Source organism: Amblyomma mixtum, chromosome 2 (genome assembly GCF_055824585.1).
Source record: "Amblyomma mixtum isolate Tamu chromosome 2, ASM5582458v1, whole genome shotgun sequence".
Lineage (NCBI taxonomy): Eukaryota > Metazoa > Arthropoda > Arachnida > Ixodida > Ixodidae > Amblyomma > Amblyomma mixtum.
Window position 1 is genome coordinate 84,517,629 of NC_143013.1, and position 22,861 is coordinate 84,540,489.

At 47.9% G+C, this 22,861-nt stretch overlaps 1 protein-coding gene across 2 annotated transcripts in view; it reads right to left on the reverse strand.

Moving 5' to 3' along the window:
• Window positions 1–1,820: 1,820 nt before the first annotated feature.
• Window positions 1,821–22,861, reverse strand: part of LOC149359970 (diacylglycerol kinase theta) — a 79,134-nt gene continuing 58,093 nt past the window's right edge. Inside the window, exons 18-19 of one of the 2 annotated variants that reach the window (XM_089572075.1) lie at window positions 19,598–19,696; window positions 1,821–5,208 (exon numbers count right to left, since the gene is read on the reverse strand). In XM_089572075.1, the coding sequence (XP_089428201.1) occupies window positions 5,074–5,208; window positions 19,598–19,696 (234 nt within the window). In that variant the 3' untranslated portion in view covers window positions 1,821–5,073. Of the gene's footprint in view, window positions 5,209–10,027; window positions 17,133–19,597; window positions 19,697–22,861 lie in introns of those variants that run through there. The other variant, XM_089572076.1, reaches the window with a different exon arrangement.

A 22,861-nucleotide genomic window follows, 5' to 3' on the forward strand; every position in this document is an offset into this window, starting at 1 on the left:
GAATAACCTGTAACTGCCAACAGATATGGTGAACGAACCAGTCACTTGTAGAGTATGCGAAAATTTTACAAAATTTGTTTGCTAAAATGCAAGACAAAAGAAGCACGAAGAAAGCTACTTCACAGCCCCTGTGCACACTGCCTACAATAATTAAGAAAACAGTGACCCACATTCCCTGGGCTACATCATCATCTGATGTCCTGAAAACAGACTGAGAAAGTCCTCCAGAGGGAATCTGAGGATGTCCTGAGGACATACTGAGGCCGGACAACAGGACTAAATAAGGACCTTTTGAGGATTAGAATAGGACGTCCTCAGGACAACACAATGTCCTCAAAAATTAATCCTCAGGACGTCCTGAGGATATACTTGTGTTGTCTGGGTAGCTGCAACTCGCCCGCTGCCACAACTTGATGAAGAAACCGAGTAAGGTTGCGGTGTTTTTTTGCAAAAACTCGGTTGGCATTCATTTCTCTCATAAATTTGCATCCGAAATCAACGTCGAACGCTTCCATTTTAATTGCTTAGCTACGATTAAACGAGATGCCGCATATGAAGAGCTTCGATGCTTGCTTGCTTTGCTTTATTGTGCTTTGCTCTGCTTGCTTGCTTGCTTGCTTGCTTGCTTGCTTGCTTGCTTGCTTGCTTGCTTGCTTGCTTGCTTGCTTGCTTGCCCTCTTGCTTGCTTGCTTGCTTGCTTGCTTGCTTGCTTGGACACGTCGAACCGAGTATAAAATCACTAACCGAGCCTTGCTGAGCACGTCTCAGGTGGTCTGGCCGCACCTAAGCTGAGGAGAGCGACACATGCTTAAGCGTCTATAAGGTTTCTTCAGGGGCTAAGTGAGCATGTTTCTACTTTTAAAAGAGGCGCTTCTTCGGAATGGTGACACGCCTCTCATGCGCGAGAAAATCGAAGGAACTGTGTCATGCTTCAGCCGCGCCTTTTCGACAGAAATCTCCAGAGGTCACATTAGGGACAAGCTCTGCATGTAGCCGCTCTTACGAAAGTGCTTCGAGCAGAGTAGTAGGCTTGCTTTGGTCAGCTTGAATTCTTTGTCACAGCAGCGAGCGCTCGCGCTGCGAGCTTTTGATCTTGCTAGAAACAGTGGAAGACGACACAGCCTCGGCCGTACTTGTTCATGGACACGAACACAGAGTAGCACTTCGTGTTGAATCTGATTCTCAAGGTCCGCTGACACACTTTGTACGTCACAACGCACGCAGCACGAGAAACAACGCGCGCTGAAAGCTCGCTCGGGTGCGCCGAAGTATCCCCGGCTCCTCAACGTGACGTCACGTTGGCCGACATGGACGAGGTTTCCCTCTCCGCTGTCCTCCTCTCCTACGATCGCGCGGGGCGCGGGAGATTTGAACATCGCGTTTTTAATTGGTGATTGCGCCACTGTTTTAGCCAAAATCGAAAAAATAATTTCACAGACGTGATCAGCAATGACACTACTTCAAAACCCTAAAAAATTAGCTGATTCGAAAACCGCCTCAGTAACCCTTTAAGCTGGCCTTCTTCAGTCTGTCCTAGAGGAGTAGCAAATTTTTTAAAATTTTGCCGCACGATCACACTCTCGGATGACAGTCTCAAGGTAAAGCTATTCAGTACTGTATTTTATCCATTGTTCTTATACAACAACAACGAAAATGAGTTTCGATGAGATGTTGAACCAAAGTGCACTGTACCTTGAATGAAGCGTGCCCGAAAAACACCCGTTCAGGCCTCCACGGTGCTCACCACGGTCAAGTGGCGGTCAAGTATGCCTCTGGCCTGAGGCACCCAACCGATCGCATAGAGAAAGGAAGACGGCGCGCTTATGTGACATAAATCTTTTATTAGCGTCATGCCTATCAACATGTGTACAGCTCGTGGACAAGTCTTTCGCTTTTACATTATACTCTATATAGTAGCCGACGTGTTGCAAACCTTATTCGTGTGTCGCGTCAGGAAAGTGTGTTGTGGTTAACTGCGCCTTGCAAACCTCTTTTTGTTAGCACTCCTACGAAGCAGTGTGTTTCACCACGGCTGTGTGTGTGTGTCTATCTAATAGAGTCGCCATCTGCGTCTTCCTACGTTACACTACGCCTGAACTGAAGCGAGGATTGCTCCTGGCACAAGCGCGCTCATTCAACGGTGCCCATGCAAGAGGTGAGCGAGGACAGTGCATCGGCTAACTGCGTGGGATACAACACGAGTGCGGGGCCCAGTTCTCAGAAGGGAAGGGGGTTCGACTGGTTTGCAGTACACGGCGGCATCTAGATGGGGAACGCAAAACGAGTCGCTTGTTTTCACAGCTGCCCAATAAGGAGAGACAGGGTGAGTTATCTGTTTCTCTCGGGCGCCGCCAGGGGTCGACGCTATCAGCTATTAGACTATAGTAATGGCGGGCGAATACGCGTGAAAATGTGTGTTAATTCGAAGCATATGACAAGGCTGGTAATGTTGACTCTGATCCACTTCAATGCTTCATGTGCACAATCGACATGTCAGTAACATAGCCAAGCTTTTTTTTTCCTTCATATATTACTGGTATAGCGACTACCAACATTCCACAACCATAACGCGTTATAGTAAGTTAAAGCTGGTTTTGGCATTTACGGCATAATTACACCATCTTGAAGTTGTCACGACTTTTATAGTTTATTTATGCCCAGTTCTCAGATATAGCGGTCATTCAGCATTCCGACCCCTAGTCCATCTCTCTGAATGGATTCGTCTGACGTTTGCTCCATCATCAGTTTGTCCGACAATTTTTCCCACGCATCGAATGTTCCTGCGTTGCAATGTCAAGACCTCCCGATGACGTGAACGGGGCGCTGTATACACTCTGCGACCAGCTGTACAAGAACGCAATCTTGAGTCACTATACTGACAGCCTACACACAGACGTCTAGGAATCGGTCCTTGATAAAACCATATAAGTTATCTCCACGAGATATACTTTCAGCTGAACAGGAAAGATTTCAGCTTCTACACTTCAGCGCAGCGAAGAAAAAAAACAGTGCATGCCGTTCTAGAAAACAGCCTGCGCTTGCGCCCTCTAACCAAAATACTCTGGCGGCTCTGTATAATAGGTGCGAACAAGGGCTCGCTCGCCTCATCAACGTCACTTTTAAATCCCCCTTTAGTAAGTCATTGCAAACAAATGCATTTCAGTATTGCATATCAAAACATTTGTGCAGAATGTTCTTCTTCTCAAAGCCGCACACATTTCGCCTGTCCCGACGGCCGCCATTAAACAATTGGCTTGCTGACGAGCACTGCCCCACCACTTTGGCGCGTCTGCTGATTTTTCCCATCACAACACCAGCTGAGAAGTTAGACACGTCTATATATACATTTTTACTAAAAGTGGGTGTTTCCCTATAGTTGCCTAAATTTGAGAATAGCCTGCTGAAAGGTACAGGGTGTACGAACGAGTGCTCTATAGAAAACTTTGTAACTACACCTCGAATAATGAAATGTCTGACCATGTATACTTGGAGCTACGATCACTTGTCTTATCGCGAACTCAGGGACAAAGCCTTGTAGTAACAGCTACCGTATTTACATATTACAGATACGGATATATGTATATATATGTATAGAGCCTACAAAAAGCAAGTGCTGAAACGCAGGTGAGCCCACTCGACGCTCAAGCCCACAGAATGCCATCGAACACGACCAACAAACCACATTGGAGCGAAAGTATGTATATATATTTATATAGTTTAGGTGTACTCTCTCTGTCTGTTTGTACGCATCCAAAGGCTGGAATGACTCGGATATGGTTGAGTTAAAAGACCGAGAAGAAGAGTGCAGAGCTGAGACACGTGACGGGCTTTCCTCCACAGGCCTCTGTACATCATGCGAGGGTCAGCCTTCTTTTGCGCAATACATAATCCGCTGTATTACCTCAGCCGGACAAAGACGTTGAGGAACGGCACACTTCACGTTGAAATGAGAGAAAGCAAGAGAGATGCAAGTCGCAGAGCCTCTATAGCATATTTTTTTTTCCCCCACGAAATACGCACTAACACGACAAGACACGTTAAGGGAACGTTAGATGATAATATTTACGAGCACAATCGCGCGAATACGCGGGCTATCCGCGTTGAGACAGGATTGAACAGAACCGGAGAACGCTCTCGGAATTCACGAAAAGCAGAGCACGCAACAACTGTTGCGCTGGGCTGCGGGCCACAGGACACGAAAAGCTTCGTCGTCGGCGCTTCGTAATCATCTATCCTCCGCGAGCAATTCTGCTCAGGGTCGTGAAGTGCATCCCGACGCCTAGTTGCACCTGGCTTCGAAAAATAATAAGATCTTATCGCCACGGGCGCGCCAAAATCGGCTGGCTTTCTGCTTAGTGCCTGACTTCTAAAGAATGTGTGTACAGCCACTAAAGCAAGCGTAAGCGTCTGTCCGCACATGCTGAGTCCTCGTCTGTCTGTTCCTTGCTACTGCGAAAGTGAGCATGGGATCTTACGACGCACTTGCATAGTGTGACAAGCTATAGGCCAGGATGGCGACAGATCACCGGCTAATACATGCTGCAAGCGGTGGCCGAACAAGCATAGCGTCCGGGCTGACTGTGTCTAGCCAGGAAGCCAGCACGAAGCGCTTCGTCGGAACACCCCTTCGATCCTGACGAGCACGCTTTGCCCGAGAGGCGTAAACGTGCAGTTTTAGCAGTCCGCTTCGAAGCACAGTGCAGCGTCCCTAAGGGTCACCTGTTCAGTTCGGCATCGCGTGCTGCTACAGGGAGCAGCTTTCTTTCAAAGGCTGTCATCATCAGCAACGTTTTGCCCTGCGCCAAAGCGAACGGTGCCTCTGCACCTGAACGGAAAGTCGGGGCACACACACTGCTCGACGACCGCAAAACACGGAACAGTGATGAGAAGAGCCAACGTTCTAGACACGGCTCCCGAGCACGTAGAACCTGCGGTTCTCGGTCCGTCACCGTAGCAACGTCCAGCACGCACAGGGAGGAGGGGGCCCCCCCACGAAGATGCACACGCACTGCAAAGTGGAGAGATTTAGCTGTCCTGGCTGAAAGCGTCCCACGAAGAGACCGAGGGACCTCCTCAGAAGGGCCCCATGGTGTGGCTAGTGCTAGTCGTCGGAGGAGGCTGCTGAGGGCCTTCCAGGCTTGCCAGAACCATGGTGGGTTCTGTGTTGCGCCGCTTAATCTTGCTCTTGCTCTTCTTGAGCATCGTGGCCTGCGGGGGGAAAGGGAAGCCAGGGAGTGGCGGGGGGGGAGAGAGAAGCGGGAGGAAAAGAGCGGACAGGAAAAGAAAGAAGAAAAAGAAAAGAGACAGGAGGAGGGCGAGAGAGAAGACGTTAAAGAAAGGGCGCCGGTCTTCTCGACGCTAAAGAGAGAGAGTAGCGAGAGAAGAGAGTGCGCAGAGAGGGTGAAAGAGGGAGGGAAGAAGAAGAGCGTGGGCGACTCGCGCGCGTGTATGCGTGTGTTTGTTAGTTGGCCGCAAGGCGTCGTTACAGTCGAGGCCGCGCTGTGTTTCGTTATATCCGCTCGGGTGCGGAGTAGGTAGGTGTGACGGTAGGTGTGATGTAAGACGAGCAGATCTGTGTGAAAGATGGTCCGACGCGATCCACCCAATAAGCAAGGAAGGAGGGTCACGTGACAGTATTAAAAGTCTGGACGAGAAAAACAGAAAAGATAAGTCGGCCTCAAGCGTGACCATTCCCTGTGGCGGCCCCACGTGTTTGATGTCATGAAAAACAAAGCGGTCACCGCCATCGCGTTGCAAGTTATATTGAACACGACTGTAGACACAGCGCATCTGAGTGCTTCTTGGTCTTCGTCGTTCTTCGTGTTTTTTTTTTCTTTTCTTCCAGGGATGAAGTGCTAGCAACTGGTGGATCACGTGCCTAGCACAAAGTGTAAGGCAGACTAGCATAGGAAGCACTGCTGAGTCCCTTCCGTTTTCTGATGCACTAGAGCGTTAAGCCTCGTTAAGCCCGATAGGGTTCTACATTGTCGTTAGAAGAACCTAGGTGTTGTCGATATGACGTCTGCATGATAGTCACCAGTATTTATTCGATAACTGTTCGGCTAACACCCCCGTGTGGTCATTTTTTTCCATCGACTGTTAACCTCTTGTAGTTTATTGTTGCAGAAGACACAAACCGTTTGTGTGAAGGCAAAAGAGAGTCCTAGTCGGCCTCTGGGGCTACAACCTTCTCGAGTCATTCACTGGATGACGCGAACGAGGCAGAGCCCGCCGAAACCAAGTGGGAACCGATGCATAGCACCGATGAAAAGGACAAACGTGTGCCCTTGTCTGACGTTGGGATAGCATCGCATAACGGAAACGGAGTGGTAAAGGTAACGTCAGGGCAAAGACAACTGAGACGAGGAGCGTTGCAAGATGAGGGTGCGAGATGCAGGGCCAACGCAAGACTCGTGTGAGAAAGAACGGAACGAAACACAGGCGAGGACTCGTACACGTTGCAGGTGCAAGCTGTGCAACAGCCGGTTACAGCCAATTACGTGGTTGAAAGTACGGTATCAGGCGGAGCAGCGGGTCATGCAGGCGTGTTTGGTGCAGATGAGCCGACGTGCGTGCCATTCCGTTGGAAGATAACAAAAAAATAAGAATAAAGTATTGTGTTTCCAACTTTGCTTTCAATGTGCTTTATTTCTACGCAGAGTGCTAAACAACGGTATGTAGTTAGCTGATAACACCGTCTCGGTCGAAAATCGGAGATCCGCATTCGGAACGCAGTCCGTGTGTCTTGTTTTGTGTAAGACCTGTTTGTGAGCGGCAGAAGCCACGACCGTGGCTATGGTCTCATCGGCTGTCGTGATTAGTCAGCGCATATTCCAGTCACGATACCTGCCTTATCTAAAGCCTCGCCGTTTTTACCCGGACTGCAGGACTCCAACTGATCTTACGGTGAGGAGACACATGAACAGCCTTGCGATTCCGGCTCCAGCTGCGCTCTTTTCTCTACTTCGTGTGTAGGTTCAAATGTTCGGTTCCTTTATGAGTGAAGAGGCAAAGTATTCGTGTAATGGCGGGGAAGTATGCAACCGGTCTGGGTGCGTCTCTATGAGTTTTTTTTTTTCTGTTGTATTCAATGCCGCTGTAGACACTGTTTTGCCGCACGACGTGTGCGGCACGGCACACTCTTCATGTCAATCAATTTTTTTTCACAAGATGTGGCGCCCTCTAGGATTGGCGAAAATTACTGAAAACTAACGTATGTGGAAGACGCAGGCTCGATCTGGTTCCTCGAGAGCCAGCTGCGCCTGCGAAGTGGCAAGTGTGTGTGTGTGTGTGTGTGTGTGTGTGTGTGTGTGTGTGTGTGTGTGTGTGTGTGTGTGTGTGTGTGTGTGCTTGACAGCTGGCGCCACCTGTCGCATACGCCTGTCACTAACATGAACTGCGCATGCGCAGTAGGAGCAGGCGGGTTCATTTTCAACCACGGTGTTTTCAACCAGTGGAGCCGGAGAAGACGAGACGCCAATGCGCAGAGCGGCCTTGTACGAAAGGCTGATTGAGAGCGTCCTTCTCAGAACGAGAGTGGCCACGTGTGAGGGAGGGAAATCAGGGGCGATATTTTGCAAGGTTACCTATTTTCCTATTACTTTAGGTTCCCTCTTCTCCATTGGTCAGCCCTACGCATTTGATAACAGAGGCGCCGAACGACGTTGTTTGCTGGCTGTTAACCTTGGTGTGAAGGTATAGGTTGCGCAAACACGGGACGAACCACAAAGAAAACACAGAGGCACACACAAGCGTGTGCCTGTGTGCAAGCGCTTGTGTGTGTCTCTGTGTATTTTCTTTGTGGTTCGTCCCGTGTTTGCGCAACCTACACCTTCACAACAACATGTACCAACTAGGCCCAACCAAAGTTTTATTGATGTTAACGTTGAAGCAACGAGAGACAGCTGACAAAGAAGCCAAAATAATGGATCGGGAAATGAATCGTCCCAAAGCATGGCCACAGGTGTGAATTGTACGCGAAGAGTTAAGAGTCCGGAATGAAATTAGCAACACGAGTAATGAAACGAATGATATACTTCCGATATTAAAGGTTTGACGACATCTAGCCTCGTCGGACGGTCAGTTCACGTCAAAAGGAAAGGGAACAGAGTTGTTAAAATGGACAGAGCAAAAGACTTTTTGCCTCTACTATAAGGAAAAGACCTTTGCTCATTACAGAGAACGGGGCTTCCTTGTGGAAGCGTGAACGTCCAGTGGATAAGGCCTCGGTTTAGAAGCCGAAACGTTTTTTTTTTTTTTTTTTCATTTTAACCCTAACCTTTAGCCGGCCGGTGTTCTTGCTGTTTTTTTTTTTTGCATTTTAGCCCAAGCTTTTGATCGGCGTTCCTGGTTTCATTTTCTTTTGACATAATGAGCTTCTGTAGTATCAAAAACCTCATCTTAGGCTGCCTCTCTTTTCTGTCATTTGATGCCATGGTAGCCAGTAATATGACCAAGAGTTACTGGCACCAAAAGTTTTCATTGGAGACGCAAGCTCCGAGAAGAGGCAGATCAAGTGAACAGAACATACCCCTTCGTCCGCCTGTCTACAATGGATCAAGTTTACCAAGTGGCCCAGCTTCGTAGCATGTAATGGTTTCCAACGAGATTACATGTGAGGAGAACGTGGTTGCACCAGCATTTCGACGGAAGAAACCCGTGGGTTCGATAACGGAGTAAATTCCATCGTTCACTGAAAGCTAAGACCACCAGAAGCTCGTTTTCGGGGTTTGCGACAGTCCGCGCCCTTATAGAGATGGCCTATAGACAGTCTATAGACAGTCTATAGACATCTTATAGAGTCTATTGCCTTCCTATAGATATTTCTTTCTGTCGATTCATAGTCTATCGACAAAAAAGTCTACTAAAAGTGTATGGTCATAAATCTATAGATTGTCTGTAGACTGTCTATAGCATTTGTATTGCCTGTAGACTGTTCACTACGATTTGTCTACAGAGATTCTATACACTTTATAGACAGAAGTCTGTGGAAGGTATCTGGACTGTCTAGAAAAATTTTTGTAAGGGCGCATCGGAATAAGTAGTCGAACTATGTGATCGAATTTTGTTCTTTACCATTTCTAAGAAGGAAATGTGTATATACTCAGCTTCCCTTTGGAATAATTTCAAAAGGCCGTCTATGGACAGTCTATAGACAGTCCATACTGTCTATACTCTTGTGAACGCCCTACCAAACATGACAGTGTTGCACCTTTCAGTGGTTATACTGGTTACGCTGCAGTCCTGGCATAAGATAAGAACATAATGTTATTGCTGTTTGTTTATTTACGAGCAGTGTCCAATGAGCTTTTCTACTCGGTAACCGATGAAATTGAAACGTGTTGCACCGAGATTAAAATTTCGCAGAGCTTGTTGGAAAACATTTTTTTTTTTTTCATGTTTCATATAAGCGAAAAACAGGAGCACCGAAAGCCAACACAAACGACAGGACAGATCACTTCTTCACTGACCAGACTTGCAAGAGTCTACTTTTTTTTTGGCATGACAGAAGTTTTCATTGTCACCGTGTTGTCGTGTTATTTGATCGTGGTGTATTGTGGTATTTCCTTCTCTTTTTTTTTCTTCACGTATAATTTTGCTTTCATAGAGATTATATGTGTGGTTGAGTTAGTTGAAAGGAGTGCCGTTCCCTGTCCTTTGTATTCGTATTTTAGGGCTCTGTTTCTTGTTTTCTTAGCGTTCTCATCAGCTCTGAATTGCGCTACAGTACACGGAATACACACGTGGCCCCTACGCCTAGTAATCAAATGAAACGTGAAACTATAACTAGCCAGCAGAGTGACCAGCGTAATAGCCTCGACGGCCTACTCATCACAGAGGCCTAATCCATGTTACGTACGTTTAGTTGGACCGCCGAGGTGACACCTAATTTGTGGTTATATTTGTAGTATACTAACGCAAAGTGCAACAAGTGCAGCGAACTGAGAGCAGCACATCGGATACTTTCACAGTAGAAAGTACGTCGTGAGCAAATAACACAAGACACAAACACACACAACTTACAGCGCAGTGCTTAAACTTTTTTTTTTATTCGAGAAGATAGCAACCAAACCTCTCTTACGCACACTACAGGTAGAACCTTCGTATGGACACTCGAGGCATCAAAAACATAACGGAAATCAGAACACATACTATACAATTTGCACCGAAACATAGTTTTTTTTTTTCTCGCTCGCTTGTTTCTTTGTTTATCTTGCCGGAATTCTCGCTTGTAAGTGTGTGTCCACGATCGCGATCGACCGGCGCTATACAGGGGCAGGCGTCGCTTTTGAAACATAACCTACATTGCCACACACTGACTCGTGTTTAAAACTGCAGTTTAATTAACATACCTACGGCATTGAAGAGAGCTCTACTTCGTACACACTTCCTCCCGAAACCCTCCGCGCCCCAGGGTCACTCGACCCTACGTAGCGTGAAAATGCAACCGCGCCGTCGTTGAGAGAGCGTGATTAGAAGACCACAAAGACTCAGGCGACCGTCACCGCCTCCGCGCGTGGCACACATCACCACCACCTGCTAACGTCGCACCCGAACATGTTCACTGTCGCCGTGTAGAACATCAATTATCAAGTTATATATATTCACATTGTGTGCATTGCACATGACTGCCTAAACGTGACGCCTGGCGAGACTAGGAAAGAGACTCTACAAAGCATATAAACCTAGAGAGCCGAAGGAATGGTGTGTGGCGGCGGTATGTAACCTCTTCCTTCACCTCCTTTCTCTCTTTCTTTTTTTCCCTCTCTTCTTCCCGCGTCGTTCGCCACCGCAGCGTCGTGTCAGGTGCACAAGATCCAAACTCCGATAGATAAGAAAACACCCTAGCTATACAAATAAGTAGTGTTGTTGTTGTTATGTATAGACCGCTATATACAAGCCCCTCCACCTTCGGGTGATATACATACTCACGCGCCACCCGTTTACAGCTTTCAACGCACGAGAACACGCTCACTCACACACGCACGCACGCACACACGCATACACTCCTCGCAGAAAGAGAAAGAGAGATAGATAGAGAGACAGTGGGAGTGAAAGAAAGGAGAAGATGGCGGCCACGCACTGCAAAAAAACTGTCACCGCGACTATTGCGGCTCGCGCTTCTCGAAGGCATTCACACGTGTCTGTAACTCAAAGAGCAGGACTGAAGAGAGCGCTGCGAACGGAGATATCTGCATTCGAGACGTCTGTACAAAATTAAATAAAAGAAACCAGTGGGTCTGTGTTTCAACGCACACCACATCGAGTGTCCCGACTCCGGCGTACGCGCGTCCCTCGTTTGCTCATCTTTCGAGGCTGGTGAGTTTATGTAGTTGCCTGAGAGCGATTTTACGGCGATCGCGCTCCAGATAAGAGGAATTAAAAAAAAAAGTGGATAACCGTTCGTGAAAGGTTAAAGGCCCCTAAATATCTCTCGAAGCGGCGCATAGAAAACGAGACGTGGATAAGAGTAGGGAAGGAGGTTGTGAGGAGAGGAAAGGCGCGGTAACTGTCTCAGTTCACTTTCAGTTGAGGCCTGAAACACTGCATGAAGTCTACTACGGCACCTCTTTCTTCCTTTCTTCTTCCACTCCCTTTTTTATCCCCTCCCTTACGTTGCGGTTCGGGTGTCCACGGAGATATGTGTGACAGTTACTGCGTCATTTCCTTTCCTCAAAACCCAATTTTCAATTTTCAGGGAAGGGATGAAAGAAGGGGGAAGGTCAAGGTGGAAAGCGAAACTTAAGGTTCTACGAGTCCAGCGCAAGGCGCATGTTCTTTAAACCCAAGTGTTTGTATCACACAAGGCTACTTCCCATGGCTGTACAACATTCGGTATTGCACCGATAGTAGCACTCGAACCCACTATCGCAAAAGTTTTCGTTTTCTTCACTTTTTTCGAAATGAGACTCGCTGCACCTCCGAATTACGTCATTACACGTCACTTGTGACGTGTAACGACGCATGGCCGACAATTTGCAGACCTTGCTTGAATAAGATGATATTTTGACGCCACGGAGAACGAACAAGCATAGCACCGTTTACCCTAGCAACCATGACAACGTTCCTTGGACATATAATCTATAGTGAAAAAATGAAAATGATGGGGACGAAATGAAATGCAGTTTTGACGCGCAGGTTTCTGGAAGAAACTTGTTTGCCGTATTTTCGATGCAGTGGGCGTAATCCTGTATTCCTCTAGTCCAAATGATTCGGAAGGCGCTGCCTTTCTGACGCCATAGGGGGTGCGAAATCAGCATGAGAATCACGCGAGCGCTATAATAAGCGTGCATTTATTCTTTCGGCAGAATTAGGCTAAGCCATCTCTATTACGTCTTTATTACGTCCACCTAGAGTAAAATCAAGCAGGTTCAGTGTTTCAAATACATTCCTTGATACAGATTTTTTGTAGGGCCAAAAGTAGCAAGTCGCAGCATGGCACTGAGACGTTCTCGCGAGAAGTCCCCTGCTTCGAGAAAGCATGCCTACAAAACACGAAGAGGTGTGCAGACCTTCAATAACAATATATGAATAGGTTCTGTTTTTCAATATCACTTACATAGCCGTCTTTATTTTGTACTCGGTGGAATGACTCTTGCGCATAACTGTCTGTGATTCAAAACAAGTGAAAAGTTGCAAACTGAACGGCTCGATGAACAAACAGTCAATATTTTTCAACATCGCAGAACGACGAAGCTACCCTCATTCTATCAGCAAACAAGCCGTCACTTCATTATAGCGGGGAAAAGAAAAGCCATCACTTCACTATAGCGCGAAAAGAAAGACGGGCTTTGATCGCTAGTCAGCGGCTATGCGGTAAAACAGTGCTAGGGGAGAGCGCCCACTGAAACTGAGAAACAGTTCGCTCATCGCGACCTAAGAGACGTACTATGTCATGGTTCGATCACTGGTATGCTTGGCGAATGTGTTTCTGATAAGTCGCGAGAGGAATTTTCCCCGGTTGCACTTATCGTCAAGCTGAAAGGCTTAGGTTTTGGGCCGACTGCGAGTAATCCACGAACGTGGTCGTTGTGGTAGGAGCATGTACTGAGGAAGATATACGCTGAACCAACTCGGCAACGACACTTAGCTATGAATTTCAGTAGGAATAGAGTCTCTTAGGCCGTTCCAGATAAATTAACAGAACCTGGCTGTACCATAGCCGTATCGTTTTCGAAGTCAAGAGCGAACAAAAAAAAAGAGCTTGCGAAGCATCAATTTGTCAGAGTACGCGAATCTGCCCATTGCTGTTACTTTCGCCCAAAACTCCAGCCAGAACCTATCCTAAGATACCAAACGTACACTCAGCGACAAAAACAAGTACATTCAAGTTGAAAAATCAAATCAGTAAGGATATCTGAGAGCAAATTAAGGTTGTGTGTGCGAGCAACTAACCATACGAAGGAGAATCGCCGACAGTCCGTTCCTCGCGCAGCATTCCTCATCGCATTGTGTACGTACAGCGGTCGGGGGCGGTGAGGGTGGACCATTCGAAACTACTCGAAAGACTGCTCCACGCAAGCCCATATTTTTATTTTCTTCCTGGCATCCAATCCGGGCCGCGTACGCGAACAAGATTAGCACTCTTATGGTTGCATTATAACGTTTTCCGATTAGAAAAAAAAGAAAAGAAACTGCGCAGGAGGTCATCGCACGTCTAAGTGTACGCATATACCAATGCCTTGTTTCTGTTATGTGCGCTATTGTCTCAAATTCCGCCTCACCTGTCAGATTCACCAACCAGTAACTCTTGTTTATGTACGACCGTTCAAAGCACAGCGCTGCGTGTATGCCAAGAAACTTTTAAAAATTGTAGGGCAGATTACACTCTCGTGTAAGACTGATGACACACCGATGCTGTTTGAATTTGGTTCAACTAAGTTTACGCCCCCTGTCGGAGCGGACGACAACTAATGCAATAGTTATCGTCTGCTCCGACAGGGGGCGTCAGGCGTCCGTGGGTGGCTTCATTACTGCGAACATAGCCACCGCTGCGCACGACTAACGGTACAACCTCCGGCTTAAACAGCATCGCTGTTAAAACAAAAACAAAAAAAGGGACGCGGAAGCGGTAGTGCACTACGCGACCGCAATGTACAAGCTCGAGCTTAGACGGGAAGAAAACGAGCAGACTATGGTCACGCGCATATACTCTCAGCGTATAGAGAAAACAGAAAGCGCAAGCGTATGTGTGAAAAATATATTTGAAAAACATCGCTGTTCTTGTTCGTCTCGATATATTTTTTTTCTTCCACATGTACATTTTTTTATACACCATGCCTTTCATACACTTCGGTTTGCTAAGCTCTATACAGGCCGATTCTTCAGTCGCGCCAAAATTTGCAGTTATACGAAAAATTGTGTCTGGTTGAGGTGGATTACAACGCTGTTCTGTGAGAGCCGTCACAATTAGAGAAGATGTAGAGGATTACAACGGGATCCTTAGTCTATAAAATTTGACAAGCAGCTTCCTAGAGGACGACGAACTTGAGAAAATTACTTCAGCTGTTTTACCTGTTTTCACGAAGACGCGTTTGTTAAATGAGTTGAACAAATTCTATTTGTAGTTGATGCACGTGGCTTGAAATGGGCGACACAAAAGCCACCTCCGAAAACTAGACGAACTAGATCACTAATTTGGTTCTGTCCCATCTTCTTATATACAGTTGCCACTTAAAACGATTATTAAGTCAAGAACATAACCTGACCCAATGTTAATTTTATTCGGCGCGACTAGAGAACACACCCTGTATATCACTACTGCTGTACTAGATATGTGGCTAGTACTAGCGTTACTAAGATATTAAGTACAGAGCCAGTGAGAGAGACACGAGTCGTTAGAAAGAAAGGGAATTCGGGAAGAAAGAAAGGGATTCGGGAAGGTCGAACCCGGTTGTCTAGATTGGGCGATCGCCAATGTCTCGCTGTCGCCGACTCCTAATCCACAAAAACTGGCCTCCGGACGCTCGCTTGGCTTAATCGAACGGGATCAAAGGAATGTCGAAAAGAATAGAAAAGAAAGGAAAAGAAAATGAAACTGGGAAGAAGATAAACGCAAAGTCAGATATTGAGCACCATGCGTTATTTAAAACACAAATTTAAATGCACGAAGCATTCAATCGCCAAACGCTACCTGCGGCCAGGTAGCCTATCCAAAACATTTTGTGTTATTTGCGCAACATGCTGGAAAATATTGGAAGTTCGTACTTATTTTTATGTCTGCGGGGGGATAAGTTTTGCGGTAAATTGTCACTTCGTGGCAAGAAAGTTGGTTTACACCCTTGTAAAAAAAGTAAGAAGAAATAAAACGCGAATGAAAAGAATCGCCGCCCTGGACTACAGGCGACGGTAAAACGAAGAGGCAGGCTGAGAAATCCGCGCTTAGGATCGGCTCGTCGCGCTTTCTACAGCCGAAAAAATAATAAAAATAAAACAAAATGGTACCCTAAAGGATATTAGTGCTGACAACTGCAGATAATGTCACGACGTGACCACTCGCACAACCGGAAACAAGGCGGGACAGCCACCTGCCTACAAGCACATCGTCCATATAGACGCACGCGACGTCAAGAGAGAGTTTAGCACATGAAGACATCTAACGATGCTCCTTTTGGCGGCAAGTCTTACACAGTTTTTCGAGGATCTGAACTGATCTGTATGCGTTCGCCTGAAAGGCCCGGTAAGCGGACATCCGAATGGCGGGAAAAAGCCCAGTTTCAAACGAGTCCTGCACCGTGCAGTGATTCGTCGGCGCTTAGCAGTGATCCTTGCGCACTCTATATTGGCCAGAATGAAATAAGGAAATCAAAAACAAAGGGTGAATTGCTGGTGCCAGAATATTTACGTAATCCTCTCTCGCGTGACCAGTGGCCACCACCTTAGACCGAATGTGTCGGGTATACCAGGCTCAAGCAGGTTCTCAACTGGCAACGTCGGCTAGCAAAGCCTATTCTTTAATCCTAACTGTGGTATACGCAGCGAATTGCTGTGTAGGTCGCTGAATTCATTCTTCAGTAGAGTCGAGCGGCACAGGAGTTAGGCAATAGGGACCTACAAGCGACCCGGAGGCATTAGGAACGGCACTGAGCGCGTCGGCAGGCTCAGAAGTCTCAACGCCAACGCTACGCTAGCTGCGTCATAGCACACACATGCACGCGCGCACTCACACACACATGCACACATATTGCGCCACGCCAAGAGAACAGCGGAGTGCGTGTGCCTTTCCCGGTGCGGAAGAAGGCGGTCGTCCGGAAACGTGCTTGATCATCAATGTAAAACCGTAGGAGGCTTTGGTTCGGGGAGTAGCCGAGAAGAAGGCGCGCGCAGCCGCCTGTACAAGAACTGAGTGAAGGGGGGTTCGAGCAAGCCTAGCGTTGTCATCGGAGGTCTGGGTGGGGTATAGCGGTGGTGTCCGAGAAGACTCTGCATTTTTTTTTTTCGTACAAACAAGGCGAGATAGAGAGAGACAGATAGACCGAGAGCAACAGAGCGAGAATAGAGAAGAGTGAGAAGTGAGCGGCGGTGTCCCTTTGTCCGCCTCTACACGGTGCGCCCCCTGGTGTAGAGCTCGTTGTCCCCTGGGAGCGAGTAGTGGAGCAGCAGCTGACGAAAGGCGGGCGTTATTCGGTCGGCGGCCATAGTGTTTCTTTTGTTTTTTTCTCTGCCGGGCGTTGTCTGCATCGCCCCCAGCCCTTCACAACCTCGGCCTCCCGCTCCCCCCAGCATACCCCGCACTACAGCAGCGGCACTCAGAGAGAAACAGTTCGGGCGGGCGCGGAGTCAGAAACAACAGTTCAGCCGTCGTCGCTTGGAGGCTCGCCCGGCCCGAGCAGGTAGGCTGCACCGCAACAGCAGGCGTGGAGGAAAGCCAGCGCCACCCCGTGGGCAACCGGGGTGCCATCCCGCCGGTGCCTCCGGCCGCTGGCTTCGCCGCCTCGCGATCGCCCCACAGAGGGCGACACTGCAGCGGTCGCTCCAGCGTTGCTGGTCGCCGTCGTCGTTGACGTCGTCGTCGTCTTGTGCCGGGGCCGCTGCCCGCCTCGTCAGTCTTCGGACGACTTTTCGCCGCTCGACGAGGCCAGCATGGGCTCCGTGTTGCGCCGCTTCATCTTGCTTTTCCTGAGCATGGTGGCCTGGCGGCGCAAAACACGACCGCGCGACGGGGGCGCCGCGTTGCGGTTGGGGTGTTCGTGTTTTGCGTTCGTGTGGGTGTTTTTATTTTTGTTCATGGCGTGTGCGTTGTGAGCGCGGGTGCGTTTACAATTGTTTTGTTGTTGTTGTTGATGTCCCATTTTGCGAGCGACAAAGATCGCACGAAGGTTTTCGCAGGTTCGAATCCGACGCAGCGTGAACAGTGAAGGGAGAAAGAAAAAAACGGAGAAGAGAAAGGGAAAAGAAAGGTGGGCAGAACGGTGACACAACGTGGTGAAACAAGGAGGTGTAGGAGAAGAAGCGGGTGGGAGGAGAAAGGGAAAGGAGAGAACAGTGAGTGAGAGGGTCCTGAGAACGGCCCTTCGTCAAGGCGGCAAGCAAAATGTGCAAGTGCTTTGGCTGGCGGTGACGCGAAACCAAGCAGAAAAACCAATGTACGATATCTAGGCCCCGTGCCTTACATATGGCTGGTCCTGCTTTTGGCACTTAGGTCTGCCTTATGCAGTTCCGGTGGATTGCATTGCACTGCGAATATTAGGTCCGTCTAACTTGACACGACACAAACTGAACGCAGAACGTTCGCTTCTCGCAATTTTTTTTGCTGCGAGATAATGTATGAGACTAATTCGTTTCGTATGATATTGAAATGAAAGCGAAATTATGGGCGCATATTTAAGAAGTTACATATAAGAAGTTACCGCGTCAACTGCTTTACGGCGTCATTACACAGATTCGATAGAATAGTACAATACTTAGGTAACGCCTTTCTATAAAACCCTATGGCACCATGAGTGGCACCTCATTTGAACGCATACAAACGCCTCTTTAAGTAGTGTGCACCCTGATAAAAGTGTTGACGAATCAGCGTGGCTTTAATAGTTACGGTATGTCAGTGCTTAATGCAAAACATCAACAAATAACGACTTATCCTGTATCAGCGTGCGAGGCTGATACAGGACACAGCTGAATACTTTCAGTCATTATCCCGCGTGCTTTTATTTTCATCATAACCCAATATATCTCAACGCCGTTTAACGAAGCCCTTTAACGAAGAACGCCCCCTTGACTCCTAACGCCAAACAGTAGTACGTATTGCATCGCAGCTCATAGCAAGCAAGGGAAAAAAGAGCTTTCAGGACAATAGATCTTGCATTGTGTTGCAAATATCTCAGCGGTAAAAGGTCTTAACTCGCAGCAGTCACTATACTGACCAATAAAAACTAAAACCAGCAAAACGACTTGTCAGCTGTTGTTTCAGTCATGTTACACTGTAATTTTCTGGCATCTTTGACAGCCCAATAGCCGAAACTTGAACTCAACTTCTTAACCACCAGCCTTCGTTTTTACCTTTTCTAGTTCTACAAGCCTTTTTTTATTTAAATTGCCATAAGAACAATGCAAAAGAGCTCCCCGGTGTACAAAACCAGTCCTGTCTCAGCCTATAACGACAGTGAACCTCCCGCGAATGAAACAACTTACTTTTCTATGTGTCACAGAATATTAGAAACTATTCGATCAAGACAAAAATGTCTAAGTACCTCAAAGTTAACTTGTAAGGACGTGTAAAAAACATGGCTTAAAATCAGGAGAAAAAAACAATCAAAATGAGAGGGGTCAAGTTGTCTTAGGGAGCATTCACGACACATGCGTTATATGTTTCCCGGGGAAGCATACAGAGGATGTGCAAGGCAGGCAAGGGTTTCATGGACCATTCTGAGTACGCACCGACCAAACCAACACAAGTAAAGGGGCGGTTCCTCTGCCGAAGCTGTCACACATTAGCACAAGCATTTGTTTTTAATGCTACCGAGTTTTAAACCCATAGGAACGCAATGAGTCATGAAGCGAGCAGCTATCTATTTAGGACTGATCTGCCAATGCGTGCATTTGGCAACAAAATACACTGTTATATGCACAGGAACGTGTACATAAGATATTGTAAGTACGTTTACAAACTTGTGCATAAACACTTAACCTTTGCAGTAACCGTTTACAAACCAGAAAGGATGTTGGTGACCTGCGTTAGGGTGCTAAAATAATCGACGAAAGTGTCCCACGGCTGCCGAACTCAGCTTTGGAAATGGCGTCTTTTAACATTTTCTAATAGTTTGCCACTGAACGTAAATCGTTTGCATGTAGTACTGCTCGCTCTGCGCATGTTGCCTGATTGCAAATGTTGGAACTGGGCAGAACATTGCAGGCATGGGCCTCTGGCGTAGCTCTGACGTTTCTTTCGGAACATGCACGCTCAAAATAAAAAAAAGAACTGAAAGCATGAATAGCACTCAAACCGTTGTGGGACACTATACTCCCCGAGACATGTAGTCGTGCTTGTTCATTGCCTAGGCGTTTAGGATACGGCACATATCCTGCGAGCTGCGCACCCGTGGGACACCCTCGCTTCAGAGCAGTGGTATTTAAGATCGGTAAAAGCGGGGATGCTCACCTTGAGTGCCGACCTGAGCACAACAACCTCACCGGGTCCTTGGATCCATGGCTCGCCGTCCACTTGAACGGGCATCTCCGTGTTTAGCCGTATCCGCAACTGAAAGAGGCGACGAGCACCCGGAAACAGAAGCGTCAATGGAATCGTTGAAGTATCAATCACTGCCCCAGCGAAAACGATGAATATGCTTCAATATTCAACAGATTTGCCTCTTCCAGACCCGCATAGTAGTTAAGTGACGCTACAATCACTAACAGTAGACCTAAGGCAATTCCTAGCTCAAACAACAATAGGACTATACAATATGCCCATTACAATCCCCCAACCAGCGCCAATGAGGTCCCCGTCGAACGATACAAGAACCCGTTCATTCCTTACTCCACAGTCCCAGACAGATTGCTTCAATGGCAGCACCTCCAAACCAACCTGCACGTACCCTCTAGTGGAATAGCCAGGCAGTGATGACGCGCTGTAAACAAACACCAGACACTGAAAAGCTCATTTCCAGAACCTTTATACGTGAAATTCAGCCACCAATGTTTTGCAATATTCTTAGTGAGAGCTTAGCGCCACCGTGCCATTGGCCTAGAAACATTTCACGGATGCTCTGTGTTCAGCGCCCTTGAAGGAACGCTCAGCAAGAAGGCTTGACGTCGCGATCTCAAAAGCCATGGGCCTAGAGAACATTTCATAGGTGCTCTGTGTTCAGCACCCTTGAAGGAACGCTCAGCAAGAAGGCTTGACATCGCGATCTCAAAAGCCATGGGCCTAGAGGACATTTCATTGGTGTTCTGTGTTCAGCACCCTTGAAGGAACGCTCAGCAAGAAGGCTTGAAGTCGCGATCTCAAAAGCCATAGGCCTAGAATACGTTTCATAGGTGCTCTGTGTTCAGCACCCTTGAAGGAACGCTACCCAAGAAGGCTTGACGTCGCGATCCAAAAGCCATGGGCCTAGAGAACATTTCATAGGTGCTCTGTGTTCAACACCCTTGAGGGAACGCCCAACAAGAAGGCTTGACGTCGCGATCCAAAAGCCATGGGCCTAAAGAACATTTCATAGGTGCTCTGTGTTCAGCACCCTTGAAGGAACGCTCAGCAAGAAGGCTTGACGTCGCGATCTCAAAAGCCATAGGCCTAGAGAACGTTTCATAGGTGCTCTGTGTTCAGCACCCTTGAGGGAAAGTTCAGCAAGAAGGCTTGACGTCGCGATCCAAAAGCCATGGGCCTAAAGAACATTTCATAGGTGCTCTGTGTTCAGCACCCTTGAAGGAACGCTCAGCAAGAAGGCTTGACGTCGCGATCTCAAAAGCCATGGGCCTAGAGAACATTTCATAGGTGCTCTGTGTTAAGCACCCTTGAAGGAACGCTCAGCAAGAAGGCTTGATGTCGCGATCCAAAAGCCATGGGCCTAGAGGACACTTCATGGATGCTCTGTGTTCAGCACCCTTGAGGGCCCGCTCAGCAAGAAGGCTTGACGTCGCGATCTCAAAAGCCATAGGCCTAGAGAAAGTTTCATAGGTGCTCTGTGTTCAGCAACCTTGAGGGAAAACTCAGCAAGAAGGCTTGACGTCGCGATCTCAAAAGCCATAGGCCTAGAGAACGTTTCATAGGCGCTCTGTGTTCAGCACCCTTGAGGGAAAGCTCAGCAAGAAGGCTTGACGTCGCGATCCAAAAGCCATGGGCCTAAAGAACATTTCATAGGTGCTCTGTGTTCAGCACCCTTGAAGGAACGCTCAGCAAGAAGGCTTGATGTCGCGATCCAAAAGCCATGGGCCTAGAGGACACTTCATGGATGCTCTGTGTTCAGCACCCTTGAGGACCCGCTCAGCAAGAAGGCTTGACGTCGCGATCTCAAAAGCCATAAGCCTAGAGAAAGCTTCATAGGTTCTCTGTGTTCAGCAACCTTGAGGGAAAACTCAGCAAGAAGGCTTGACGTCGCGATCTCAAAAGCCATAGGCCTAGAGAACGTTTCATAGGCGCTCTGTGTTCAGCACCCTTGAGGGAAAGCTCAGCAAGAAGGCTTGACGTCGCGATCCAAAAGCCATGGGCCTAAAGAACATTTCATAGGTGCTCTGTGTTCAACACCCTTGAAGGAACGCTCAGCAAGAAGGCTTGACGTCGCGATCTCAAAAGCCATGGGCCTAGAGAACATTTCATAGGTGCTCTGTGTTCAGCACCCTTGAAGGAACGCTCAGCAAGAAGGCTTGATGTCGCGATTAAAAGCCATGGGCCTAGAGGACACTTCATGGATGCTCTGTGTTCAGCACCCTTGAGGGCCCGCTCAGCAAGAAGGCTTGACGTCGCGATCTCAAAAGCCATAGGCCTAGAGAAAGTTTCATAGGTGCTCTGTGTTCAGCAACCTTGAGGGAAAACTCAGCAAGAAGGCTTGACGTCGCGATCCAAAAGCCATGGGCTTAAAGAACATTTCATAGGTGCTCTGTGCTCAGCACCCTTGAAGGAACGCTCAGCAAGAAGGCTTGACGTCGCGATCCAGAAGCCATGGGCTTAAAGAACATTTCATAGGTGCTCTGTGCTCAGCACCCTTGAAGGAACGCTCAGCAAGAAGGCTTGACGTCGCAATCTCAAAAGGCATAGGCCTAGAGAACATTTCATAGGTGCTCTGTGTTCAGCACCCTCGAAGGAACGCTCAGCAAGAAGGCTTGATGTCGCGATCCAAAAGCCATGGGCCTAGAGGACACTTCATGGATGCTCTGTGTTCAGCACACTTGAGGGCCCGCTCAGCAAGAAGGCTTGACGTCGCGATCTCAAAAGCCATAGGCCTAGAGAACGTTTCATAGGTGCTCTGTGTTCAGCAACCTTGAAGGAACGCTCAGCAAGAAGGCTTGACGTCGCGATCCAGAAGCCATGGGCTTAAAGAACATTTCATAGGTGCTCTGTGCTCAGCACCCTTGAAGGAACGCTCAGCAAGAAGGCTTGACGTCGCGATCTCAAAAGCCATGGTCCTAGAGAACATTTCACAGGTGCTCTGTGTTCAGCACCCTTGAAGAAACGCGCAGCAAGAAGGCTTGACGTCGCGATCCAAAAGCCATGGGCTTAAAGAACATTTCATAGGTGCTCTGTGCTCAGCACCCTTGAAGGAACGCGCAGCAAGAAGGCTTGACGTCGCGATCCAAAAGCCATGGGCTTAAAGACCATTTCATAGGTGCTCTGTGCTCAAGAACCCTTGAGGGCCCGCTCAGCAAGAAGGCTTGACGTCGCGATCTCAAAAGCCATAGGCCTAGAGAACGTTTCATAGGTGCTCTG